This window comes from Centruroides sculpturatus, unplaced genomic scaffold, assembly GCF_000671375.1.
Source record: "Centruroides sculpturatus isolate CEXI.00-Female unplaced genomic scaffold, Cexi_2.0 scaffold310, whole genome shotgun sequence".
NCBI lineage: Eukaryota > Metazoa > Arthropoda > Arachnida > Scorpiones > Buthidae > Centruroides > Centruroides sculpturatus.
This window is the reverse complement of record NW_019386000.1, coordinates 328,358-341,951: the sequence shown is the minus strand read 5'-3', so window position 1 is coordinate 341,951 and position 13,594 is coordinate 328,358. Positions and strand designations below refer to the sequence as shown.

The 13,594-nt window shown below is 30.8% G+C and overlaps 1 protein-coding gene across 1 annotated transcript in view; it reads left to right on the top strand.

Annotated features, from left to right (window-relative positions):
- The window catches only part of LOC111613028 (guanine nucleotide exchange factor DBS-like), a 243,031-nt gene that overhangs the window by 217,734 nt on the left and 11,703 nt on the right, over positions 1–13,594 (top strand). Inside the window, exons 28-29 of the mRNA XM_023354329.1 lie at positions 9,769–9,870; positions 9,994–10,072. Of these exons, the coding sequence (XP_023210097.1) occupies positions 9,769–9,870; positions 9,994–10,072 (181 nt within the window). The remainder of the gene's footprint in view (positions 1–9,768; positions 9,871–9,993; positions 10,073–13,594) is intronic.

Below are 13,594 nucleotides of genomic sequence, written 5' to 3'. Positions count from 1 at the left end.
TACCTGTAATGCATAGTAACATAACTCATGCCAATGAGCAATAGTTTAGGAGACATCATTATTTAAACTTTTCTGTTTGTGTTATACTCTATATTGAGTTCTATAAACAAATTGTAACAAGTAGATATGGACCAATTATTAAGGCATAGGGTTGGAAAGCTTGATGATGTAGATATGTCTTGCTTTTTTCCAACTTTTATCATAATTTTTTTTGAAGTGTGAAACCAGTGAATTATTAGAAAATATATTTGGCCCAAAATACTATTATGTAATTATTAAAATCATTTATGTATCTTTAAACTGTAGGAAAAGTATTTACAGTTGTAAGTTTTAAAATTCCTTGAGAAGCTAGATCACAGAATAACTCAGTCTCTATATTACTGTAATGCAATTAGAATTTCTGACAGCAATCAAGGCACTAGATTTTGGTACTTGAATTGACTTAGTAACTGTGTGTGAGTTCTTAAGGTTTATATCTGAGAAGTATTCAAATATCTAACATAACTTCTTGGAAATAATGAAAACCTTTTGCAATTGAATAGTTCTCAATTTTTGCATTCAAATACTCCCATTTTTGGAATTGCTTTGGGTTAATTTGGGCTAAACCTAGTAATAAAAATTTTTACATACATAAAATTGATTTTACTATAAAAAATGAACATAATGTGAGGCCCTGGGTTGGGATGAAAAACATTCTTTTAACCAAAAATCAAAACAAAAATGAATCTTGATTTTCGTGATTAATTAAAATTAAGGGAATTAAATAAAGGAAAAGGGAAAAAATAAAATTATTTTAATATTAAAACCATGTGAAAAAAAGAAAAATTAGTAAATTAAATTTTTTATAAGACAAGATGAACAAAAAAGGAAATGTTAGTTAAGGTACAGTACAATGTTTGTTCAACACTGAACGAAAGACAGTGTTGAATTGTATTCATAAACTGTCGTCTTTCTCCGGAACTGATTTGGTCCAGTTTCACCTGGTAACAGAGAAAGACCAATCTGCAACCGAGAAAGGGTATTTGTTAACCAATAATGTGACAATTTGTGAGACAAAAAGATATTTAAGCCCAGGCCACAGGGACACTTGGTTCTTTGCCGTGGTGTCCCATGAGGCTATGTCCCTTGCTGGGGTGCTTCCCACAAGGTTCCATCTTCGTCCTTTGCCAATGTATCCTCCGAAAGTTATAGACCTTTGTGAAAGAAACTTTGACATTCTGATCTGCATTCACTGGACATCATTTTCTGTTTGAGAACTGGACTTTGAATGCAACATCCAGTCAGCAATAGGAAACCATCATCATTGCTGGACTTTCCTCTTCTTTGAAAACTGTGCTGAAGTATACAAGGACTTAAACCCTTTGTGACTATGAACTTTTTGTAAGTTAAATTTTCTAATAAATGGGTTGTGTTGTTTATAAATGAGGCATCGATCTCTGACTCAACTGCTCCCACATGACGTTGACTGTTATCACTTGGCAGTCCAGATGGCAATGGAGATGATAACGATATCACATATAATCGTTATTTTTTGTTTTGAAATCACCCCTCGATCCCCTTACAATAACTGTGTGACATTTATCTGGTATTATCTGGACAAAAGAAAAATACTATATACTAAAATCTGCTTAGAATAGAAAAAATATTTTGTACATTGCAATTCTGGCTTACCCAGGTTTTACTATATTTAGTTTATTTTTGTTTAAGATATCTTGTTTTGTATAATAGTAGTTCATTTTGTGCATACTTGAAATGTTACAAGTATTGCTGCAAACAACAATAATTTGGTAATTATAATTAAAGTGGTGTTTGCAAAATAGGGTATGAATTTTAATTATTTAATTGTATTTGCTAAATGTTTGAAATCTCAATATATCGACCGTTTATTTTGAAAGTGGTGTAAGTTCATTTTTTCTTCTTTCAAGATATTTAAACATTTGCATTTTAGTTGATTCAAAAATATAAATAAAGTGTACTAAGTTTGACAATGTTTCTATGACTTTAGAAATATGTAAGTTGATTGCATAAAGAATTCTATGTGAATTTAACTAAACTAATATATTCTTTCTGGGCCATAAATGGACTTACACCACTTTCATAATTATTGAACTGTAAAACTCATTAAATTTCTATTTTGTAAAAACTCAATTTCACTTGAAACACATTGTTTTATTCTGATTTTGTTTATATTTAATAACAAGAAATAAAATAGCATTGTTTATTCTGAACATTAAAAATATTTTCGTATTGTTAAACTAGTTTATGAAAAGTTTATCATTATTATGAGCTTACCATTAGACACTGCTTTTCATTTAGGTTCATTACATTGATTTTTTCATTTTATCAAATTCTACATTTGTTGGTAAAATTCATAGTTTTACTTCTCTGTTGTAAGGGGCTGTCCATAAATGATGTCCATACCGGAAGGAAGGAAGGGTGTTAACCCTCTCCATTAAGACAAGTTGGACAAGGAGGGGTTTAGAATTAGTGAACATCCATTTATTTTATTAAATTTTATACAGTTTATGCATTTTATTATATTTATTTTGAAGTTTCTTGTATGTTTCATTTTTACTTATGGTATCTATATTCATAAAGTGATGAAGGTTTTAATGGGGGTTGAGTTATGTTGGACATCCAAGGAGGAGAGGTTACAAAAACTTGGACAAACTGGGACAAAAGGAGGTGAGTAAAAATTTCAAGAAAAATGCAGATGTAATTTATGGACAGCCCAAGTGCTTAATTAGACTGCAGAAAATGGACTTTTATAATCAATGGTTATGCAATGTAATTTACTGATGAATTTTTAATTGATCAAAATGTATGGTTGTTTATAAATAAAAAGTTCACACTAAATTGTATGTATATTATGTAATTTCTCAATTTTTTCCAAAAATGGACTTACACCACTTTCAAAATAAACGGTCCATTATAGACCTAAACAAAAAGCAACTAAAGTAGACAAAAATATTTTCTTTGAACTTTGTTAAAAATGTATAGATTTTTTATTGATTGAACATTTTGGAGATACCAAAGTTTAATAAACAGAAACCAATACACAGTATTTAAATACAGATTTGGACTTGTCAAGTCTTAAAATACTAAGTTTTGCCAAACTCTAGTTTGCATATCTGTATTAGGTATGTAAATAAAAATTCACACAAATTAAGACCATTTATCTCATAGAAATGCATTAAAAGGGCTTCATTTCATAAGGATTTTTCATAACATGATAGCAATTTCAACATAATTGTGTGGTAAGTGATAGAACACTTAATGTGCTATAGTAATATAGAATATTAAAATTTTTAACTCAATGAAAACAGTAAAAAATAAAAAGTGATTTTTTTTAACATTATGTCTGTGGAGGAGATTTTTTATTTCCAAAAATTTATTTGACCTCTTCCAACCTAGATGATGAAATGAAAATTGATTAATAAAATAAAGGTAATAGTAGATGTTTTTGAGCTAGATGAGAATGTGCACCTGCAAGAAAGAAGAAAAAATTTAGAATTTGGAAAGTTCTGGAATGTTCTAGATTAGGGGTCCCCAAAGTGGTCGATAGTGACCCCTTGGGGTCGATAAGAGTTATCCAGGGGTCGATTAATACACGAGGGTCGAAAGGGGTCAATTAATCCCAAAGAGGATCAACTAAACTGTCTAGGAAAAAATAGTATATTCTAATAGAAATTTGAAATATGGATATGATCAACATTACTGACTACCCTAGTTATAACTTGAGTTTTGCCTTAGCCTACACCGCTTTAAGCATGTGTTACTCTGTTTTCACTCATCTGGAAACTGTACTAGCAAACATGTTATGAACACTGGTAGTTCATTACACACAGACATACGTTGTACTGTTACACTCTATTAGAGTTGTCACTTTAAGTATTGTATATCTAAATGTAGATATTTTGTCCTTTACAGAGAAGATATCATAATATATCAAGAATCATTAATATAGTACAGAAACGTTTGCAAGAAAAAAAACGTTACAATTTTTCAAGCAGATTTTAAATATTTTTCAAATATGCAAGTACTAAGAGAAAATGAAAAGATTTCTGACAGTGATTTGGAGATATATATTAAACATCTTGATAAATTAAAAGAATACTTTAAAGCACGTTTCGAAGACTTGAAGAATATGCATGTTTCCGAATGGTTTGCTAATCCATTTGATGTAAAAATAGATAATGAAGGTAATGAACCTGCTTAGAAGATAAACTGATTGAAATATGTGTAGATCTCGAAGCTAAAGCATTGTTTAAAAATAAAAACCTCAGTGAATTTTGGAGCAATAGCAATATTGCCACTAACTATCCCAAGCTCAGAGCAGAAGCTGAACCTTTCTTACTTGCATTCCCAACTTTTTACATGGTTGAAGCTGGTTTTAGCCACGCAAATGCAATTTCGTCAAAACAGAGGAACAGATTGAACTTCGAAAACCGTGGTGATTTGCCACTAAAACTTACCAATTTTCAACCGAATATCAATAATCTTGTTGCTTCTCTTCAGACACATCCATCCTACTAATATCAACTATTTTAATAAAAATGCATGTTAACATATTTTTAAGGTATTCAGTAATAGTTGCAAAATGACAGTAAGAGGTTTTTTCATCTAATATAACTTAGGTTATGTTTTCAAAGATATTTGTGTATTATGAGACGTACAGTTTAAGTATAGGCAAATTTCCATCTATCCATAATTTTGCTATTATTTTTTAACATTATAAATCAGTAGAAAATATCTCCTTTTTCTGTTAATGTTATTGGGTGGATTTTATAAGATATGGGAACTATAAATGCTTTTGTTGGGTTGTTATGCAAGTCTCCTTATCGCTTAACATCAGAAATGCAAAAATGATTTAATGTTTTTGTTAAATACTTAATCTGGGGGTCGATAAAAAGGCAAATACTCTATAAAGGGGTCGACAGGATAAAAAGTTTTGGGACCCCCTATTCTAGATGGTTTTGGAAAGATTTTGAGTAAAAAATGATGATAAAAGAAAGATGTCTTTGTACTTAATACTAGAATATAGAGAGAGAGTTTTAATGTTGAGGTTCAAGAAATGTCTGATAATGAAGATTTTCCTTGAATGAATTTTTGTAATTCATTACAACTTCTCAATAATTTATAGGAACTTTGTCAAGGTTGTTGTTTTTTTCCTCTACACCCCTCTTGAACTCCCACACCTTGTTTCTCTCATCCCTCATTGCCAACCATAACAACTGGCTAGCAAAATAGAAAATTTTTTTAGGGCTGTAGCAGCATAGTGGCAGCTGTGTCCAAATAAGCCAAAAATAGAGACATTTTGTCATTTTAATATAACCATATGAAAAATACGACATACAAATCTTGTTTACCATATTTCAGTTCTTATTTATACTTTTCAAATTTATAATTTTTTTTTCTATTAAGCATACATTACTTTCATGTGTGACTCTGTTGGTATCATTTTTAAATATTAAAAACTTCATTTTCATACTTTACAAAGATTTAATCACTTCCTTTCAGAAAAATTGTAGTGTTTTTATTGTATTTATTATTAAATAGAAATTTACTATTTTTGTCAAATAAAACATTTGTTATTTTAAAATTTTTACTTTGGATAATTTGACATTTTTTTATTTTTTCAATTAAGTAGTGAAAAAGTAGCAACTTTATAAAATTTTGAAAGCAAAAAAGATGACTTTTTTTAAATGTAGCAACTTTTTATTCCAAATGGTTGGCAACATAATTCCCATTGCCTCAGGATATGGTAATTACTAGTTATACCTGATATATTGCTGAAGAGACTTGAATAAACCAAATTTCTAATTTATTTGAGGTCCTGGACAGGTCTGAACCTCCATTAAAATTTGTGTTAAAATTATTCATTTTAAAGAGAGAAAAAAAATAGAAGCTAGAAAAAATTGTCTGTTTAAAAGTCAAGACACGACATCATAAACAATAGAGAAATGTGAGTCCTAAAATCGACCCTCTCCCATTGGGAGATTGAATTCGTTGCAAGCCAAGTTTTGAAACTGCTGAAGCCTTATGCAACTTGATCAGGAAACTGGAGTCATTACCTGGATCCAAATCCAGTGTTGTGGGACCCGATATTTGGCAAATTCTTGGAGCCATTTGGGAACTGTCAGTACCACTTGGTATGGGTTTGAAGCTCCAACTTTATCTATATAGCATGGCAGTTCTTTGGAAAGAGCTTGAAGTCCTAGATCCAAATCATAACCAAGCAATAGACAGCATAACTTCTTATTTTTGCAGATTCGCCAAGAAAGAGGTACCAAAGGAAGAGATAGCATACTACAATGCTTTGATCAACAATGAAAACAGAGCAGTGTGCAATGATATAATAAATTTCTGGAAGAACTCTTCCAAGAAAATGCCAATTTGAGTCAGCTGGCATTAAAAGCTCTGTCAGTTCCTGCTAGCAGTGCAGATATAGAGAGGAGTTTTTTACCCTGAACCATCCTCTCATGCTGAAGAGATCATCATTTATCAAGGAATTTGGACATTCATATTCACCTCATGTTCAACTTGACTGATCTATCAGATTCAGACAAAGATATACAGTAAAAGTAGTGTTGAGAATCAGATAAACAAAAAAAAAAATGAAAATTTGTGTGATGAATGAAAACTATTTCTAAATTGTAATTTTTTCAAAAAAAAATTAGGCAGAAAAAAGCAAAAAACTTCTGCCATAAAGCATACTATAACAGATTTTCTGTTTTTTTAAAGCAGATTTTTTTTTTAAATAAAGCAGATTATGGGTTGCCTTAATTATAATTTTTCTAAATTTAAGCTGTCTGTAAGCAGTATCTTTATAATAATAAATTTATATCAGGGCTATGGAGTCATTTAAAAATCTATCAGCTTCAGCTCCAAGTCCAATTTTAACAATTTAAAAAAGTTTAACTGAATTTTTTCCTACATGTAATTTCATTGCCATGTATAAAGAGTCATAATAAAAACTAATGATGATTCTTAAATTATTTTTTAAAGCACGAAATAAAATGATTTTTTATGACTCTGACTCCATCTAAAATACAATAAATCCACAACTCCAACTCCACAGCCCTGATTTATAAGGATTTTTCATATTTTGTATTTTAACAAATTTTTAGTATTGTTTTTATCTTGTGTATTTATTGGATTTTTATATATGATTTTCATTTTCTTATGGAGGAAAGTTATCTCTAGTTTTTAATGAATTTTACTTATAACTTTAAACAAATAAACAAACAAAACATGTATATATAATCTTGTATAATCTTGTGTATGTATATACAAGATAGTTTCAAAAAGTTCCTAGAATTATGCTGGGTTAGTCAATTATAGGTGATGAAAAATGGAACATGTAATGCATGTCTTAGCTAAATGTGTCAATAGGAATAGAGAAATATGTTCAGACAAATCCATACTCACTGCCAAGATGACAACAGTTACCACTAACTGAGGATCATATTAGCGAGATGTCTGAAACAGAGTCTGGCAAAAAATGTCTGTGGAAGAACAACATGAAAATATCAAATTTTGTGTATTATTGGGGAAAAACCTTCTGAGACCTTGAAGATGCTTCAGTATACCTATGTTAAATCTTCCATGAAGCATTCTCAAGTTTATGACTGGCAAAAACGCTTTCATGAGGGATGAGAAAGTATCACTTTTGATTTGTGAAGTGATCATCCATCAACAGCAATGTCTGAGGAGAAAGTGTCGATTGTACACGAGATTGTGAGGTCAGACAGCAGCCATCAATTGAGCAGATTGCCAAGACAGCAGGAATTTCAATTGGAAGTTGTCATTCCATCCTGCATGATCAATTGAACATGCACCGTGTCTGCCAACACGCAGTGCCATGAATGCTCTTGGCGGACCTCATGAAATTTTTACCTCTTTCTCCAGTACCTTCAGTACCTAGTAACCATTACTCTTTCCTGGTTCCCCTACCTTCTTCAAAGATGCCATCAAGCTGCGCCACATCAAGAATGAGGATATAGGATGAAGCTATACAGAGTGCAACATCTGCATTGCAGGTGCTGTCGCAAGATTGCTTCCAAGAATGTTTACAGCAGCTATACCAGCATTGGCAAAAGTGTGTGGTTGCCAGAGGACAATACTTTGAAGGACACATTGTTTGATTTGTCAATTGTACACATACTTTTGAGTAATAAACCAATTCCAGGAACTTTTTAAAGCTACCTTGTAATATATATACAGGGTGATTCAAAAGTCACAGAAATTTATAAGAATTAATAACTCACAAACATTTACAGTTGTAAGAATGCCGATTAGGGGGAGATTTTTATTCTCTACCATCGGGATGGTCTAAGGTCTACGCGTACGTGGGTGGCAGTTTTTTAAAGGCAGCAAAGACAAGTGTTTTACAGAGTCAAACTGTTTATTCCGGATGATAATGCTTACATAAATTTTTCCATTGGAAAGGTTCTTAGATAGATGCGATCTGGTCCTGTGTTGTAGGAATTGTCGACAGCGATCTGGTCTTGCGTCGTAGGGATTTTCGGCGGCGATCTGGTCCAGTGTCATAGGGGCCCCTGGACAGTGTTGAGCAAAAAGTTCAAAGTCTCAAAAGTTGATGCACAAAAGGTGAAAGGATGCACGAAAAAAAAACAGAGATACACGAACACAATAGAAGTCTAATGGAAGTCTTAGTGGAAGCTTAGTGGAAGTCCCATTGTCCTTGGAATTGGTGCTTTTATAAGTTTTTCGGGATCGGCCTTTTGCTAATTGGACAGACTTTACATCATCGTTTTCTAATTGGTCTTCCACCTGTCTCCAGGTGTAAATGGAGCTTTGTAAAGTTTGCGGGAAAGGTCGGCTGGACATAGTTTATCCAACACCATCTTTTAGACTCTGTTCGCGTTTAATTGTTGACTATGACACCTACGCTTATTTTAATATTTTTTCTAGTTTCGTTTTGCTTTCTAAACTGCGTCTTAACTTTAATATTTTAAATTTTCTTCTTTTATATCTAAAATTTTGTTTTTCCCGTTATTCTCTATGAGTGTCGACATCAAAGTCCGGTGTCGCCAATTCAACACTTATATAATTTGCTTTCTTGACGATTGAACGTAACAAACTCTTTTATATCTTTCTTTTGGGGGGCTATTTTCCAGGCATCACACAGTAATATGGTGCAGTTTTCACAGAAATGCTTAGAAAGAAATGGGAATTTTTTATGTGTAATAAAAATTTTAGTACCAAAATAGTTACATTTCTTGCCATAGATGGCACTTCAGGAGATTACATAATTTGTGAAGTTGTTACTAGAGCTTACACTAAGAACATTTTTATTTTTTTATTCTTACTTTACAAATTTACAAATAATTTCAGTTTTTTTAGCACCATCTATGGCAAGAACTGTAACTATTTTGGTACTAAAATTTTTATTACACATAAAAATTCTTGCTTCTTTCTAAGCATTTCTGTGAAAACTGCATCTTACTGTAAATAGTTTGCGAGTTATTAATTTTTTTAAATTTCTGTGACTTTTGAATTACCATGTATATATATGTATATTATGTTAATAAAAAATACATTAGACCCTTGATTTAACAGTCAAAAATTTCTGTCCTAAAGAAAATAAACATTTTTTTTATTTGCAAATAGAGCATACAAATATCAGTATTTGGTATTTGTATTTGAAATGCTCTTTTGGTATTTTTCCTACCTCTGTATAAAAATAACTAATTCCAAAAATAAGTTACTAAGATTTAGTTAACTTTTATCTATTAATTTTAGACATCACAAATTGGATTAACAGAGAATGTACGTGGATCACGAGGAGATAGACGTAAATTTGAAGTGTGGCTTCATGGTAGAACTCAAGTATTCATCATTCAAGTAAGTTTTGAAGCTTTTATAATAATTAAATACACTATATAATTAATAATATAATAAAACTTTTTATGTCTATTTGAATGTAATACAATTAAAAGAATTTTTAATAAATGAGGTCTTTTGAAGGCCCCATCATTAGAAATAAAGGAAACATGGGTTAAAGAAATAAAGAAAGTACTTCTTCAACAATTTGAAAATCTTAAAGGTAAAAGTTTTGCATTTTACTTAACTATTATTGTATTAGTTACAAAATGATGATAAAATTTTATTTCCTTCATTTAACTTTTTGTTTGGTAACTTACACTAAAATATTATTTCAGCAACCTAATAGTGCTGTTTTGCCAGAACTTATCACAACTTTTGTATATTATAACACACTTCTTTTATTCTTTTCACACACTTATTCTAACACATTTCTGTTTAAGTACCTTTAATAAAATGCATTTTGGACTTGTATCGTCTCTCTTCAGTTGTTTTACAGTTGTTAAAATATTAGAATTTGGTATATATACTGGATTATTAAGAAGAGAAAAAAGAATAAAAGAATAGTGTTATAATATACAGAAGTCATTATGATAAGTTTGGCAAAACAGCACTATTAGGGTGCTGAAATAACATTTTAGTAATAAAATTTTATTTAATTATAAAAGTCCTTAAAATTTTTTTATTGTTAATCAAAAATATGATTTCAAGATAAAGAAATATTATGAAATTGTTACTTAAATTTTTACAGACCAATGTTCCCATTTTGGGAATGTAGTTAAAACTTTAATTTTTTGGTTTTATTCATAAAACGAAAGCATAATTTTTACTTAGTGCTGTAATTATGTTACAATTATGTATTACAATTATGTTTTACAATTATTTTACAAATATTGTTGAATATTATATATAATTTTGTGTGAAATATAAAATATTATTATGAAATTTATTGTGGAAGGAGCAATGATGATAACACTCCATTGGGAAGTCAAATAGATTGCAGTTTATTGGATGCAGTGCATGTTCTGGAGTCACACAGTTTTCTTTGACAATTTTTTCAATAGCCATGAACTTTTGCTACAGCTTTCAGACAAGGGATTCCAAGCCTGTGGTACAATCTGAATCATACTTCAAAACATCTACTTTCTTCCACCAAAAATAATGAAAAAATTGAAAGAGGCTCATATGACTATTTTGTTCAGATGGAAAGGGATCTGCATAAAATGGAATGATAATATTGTAACAATAGCCAGTAACTACTAAGTACAGTTACCCCAGTATAAAAAAACAAAGCGGTGCATGAAGAATAAAAGAGGAAGAGAAGTTATGCAGCTTAATCTAATAAATAGATTTAATCAAGGTACGGGAGTATGCAGACCTCATTTGAGATTTAAAAAAAATAGTGGTGATGAAATCTCTTTGGTAATGCCTTTGAATATGATTGTCATTGCAACATTCAAGTTCTAGCAATATCTCCATCCTGATGAAAAGATTTCATATATTTCTTTCTGTTGTAAAATGCAATGTTGCTGTTGAAGGTGTGAGGACCCGAACAGGGGTCGACTGAGAGGTCCGAATGAGGGTTGTCGATCGGAAATAAAGAGCCTCTTTTCAAACGCTAAGGAAATGGATTAGGTATCTCGATTGAACAATGCAATTGTTTTTTTTTGGTAAATTAGTTAAACAATGGAAACAGGTAAATTCGAGGAAAAACATGACAAGAGAGAGGAATCATATTCAGTCACAACATTGACTTCTCCTGCACCCTCCATTAAGTTTTGAATTGTCACCAGGTGACAATGACAGACCAATGGAGAGGCGACAGCAGTTAAGAAATCTATAAAACCGTGCGATTCAAGTTACAAAAATTCTTGATTCTTGGTTCATAGTCTTGCTCTCCTGGACGTGTGTGTCCCCGCTGAATCTTGGAAAGAACGTTTCAGATCTAGTGGAAGTAACCTCATCTGCAGTGTCCTTTATCCTCGTGCTTCGTGGTGTGATAATCCGTCAATCAAGAAAATATTGTAAGAAATTATAATTTTATTAAACGGTTTTATATGCTAAACCTGTCTCGGTGAGTCATTCTGCGCCCATATGACAGTATTGACCGCTCGGATGTCGAAATCTCCTCACCCCAATCAGCTAACCTCACAAAGGTAGGGAGATTAGATAGCATTAATCTGGGAAGCCCAACTGCTCCAACTATTTGAGATGTTTGCTTTGATGGTATAAACCTCATCCTATGCCCTGTAACCCAAGGAAGATGCATAGTATACAGTAAAAACACTTGACTTCAAAGACAAAGCCAAAAATGTGAAAAATGTTTTGGGAACATAAAATTCCATGATTATTGATGAAATTCAAATGGTTTCCACATAAATGTGATGAGTAGGTCCTAGAGTAACACATGAAAAAATAACATTATTTCAATGACTGAAAATTGAACCAGCCATTAAAAGGATAACAAGTGGCTACTGTATTTAAAGATAGTAAAAATATTTTTAATGTACAAAATTATCTAAAAATAAGGAATATTAACTTCTCATAGACAAAATGCAAAATTGATTTTATCAAATTTTTATCATATGCTCTTGTTGCAGCCAGATTGTAGCTTACTTCATTATATGTGTAGTATCACCAAAAAACTACATGATGTTTAATTTATACATTTGTCAGATTTATTATTGTAAAAAAAGGAATAAATCAAGTGTTTCTAAAAGTCCTTTAAAAACAAATAATAAAATTATTCATAGATGAAACAGGAATAAATAATATAAAACCTTCAACACTTTTCTAGCAATTTCTTTAATCGAACTAACATTTTCGGCTATATTTAATGGCCTTCCTCAGGTTCAACAATATTTGGAATGTCAGATATTTGAAAATTTGTTTTCATTCTGATCTTACTTATTTACAGAAGTTCTAGCTTTCCATGTATAGAATAGAGGAAACAGAAAGTGTTGTCATCAGATTTTTTCTTGTAAATTGTTAACATAATACTGAGGATTTAAATTTTTTCTTACATATCATTTTTCATGCTAATTTAATCTGTAAGAGTCAGTACTTTCTCATTTTTTAAAGGATTTTATTTGATTTTAAACAAATAAACTTACCTAAATTGAAGAATTGTATTGCAGATTTGAATTCTATTTTGAATGATTCCTTTATTAAATACAGTACAATTTTGGTAATTGATATATATGGGACCAGGAGAATGTTGGATTAAAGAGATTGTGGACTATTGGAAGTAAGGTGAATTCACTAGTTTAATCATTCAGAAAGAAAACATTTGTTTATTTGCTTGATATTAATATATTATTTGAATCACTAAATTAGTGCAGTTGAGATGACAAATAATGATCTCTCTTTCTTTATTTGCCACTGACCATTGAGACCCAAGTAAATGGGAATTTTTACATTTAGAAAGGTGTTTTATTTTCCAGTGGTTTGACTTTTTTACAAAATGAATTTCAGCCAAATTAATTGTTTGGCCCTGCTCAGTTTAAATTTAAAAGATGTCATTTAAAATAATTTTTATCAATATAGCAATATCTTTCCTTTATACACTTCAATTTTTCCACCCTGGTTTCTTTGCAAATTATCAACATTTAAAATATATGCTATATGTTTATAATTAAAAATTAAATTTAAAAAAAGGGTTAAAAATTAAAATATGTTAGACAGCTGCATTTGAACTGTGAAGGTCAGTTAGCCTAATGATGCCTGTTAAACACTGTTGAAAGCA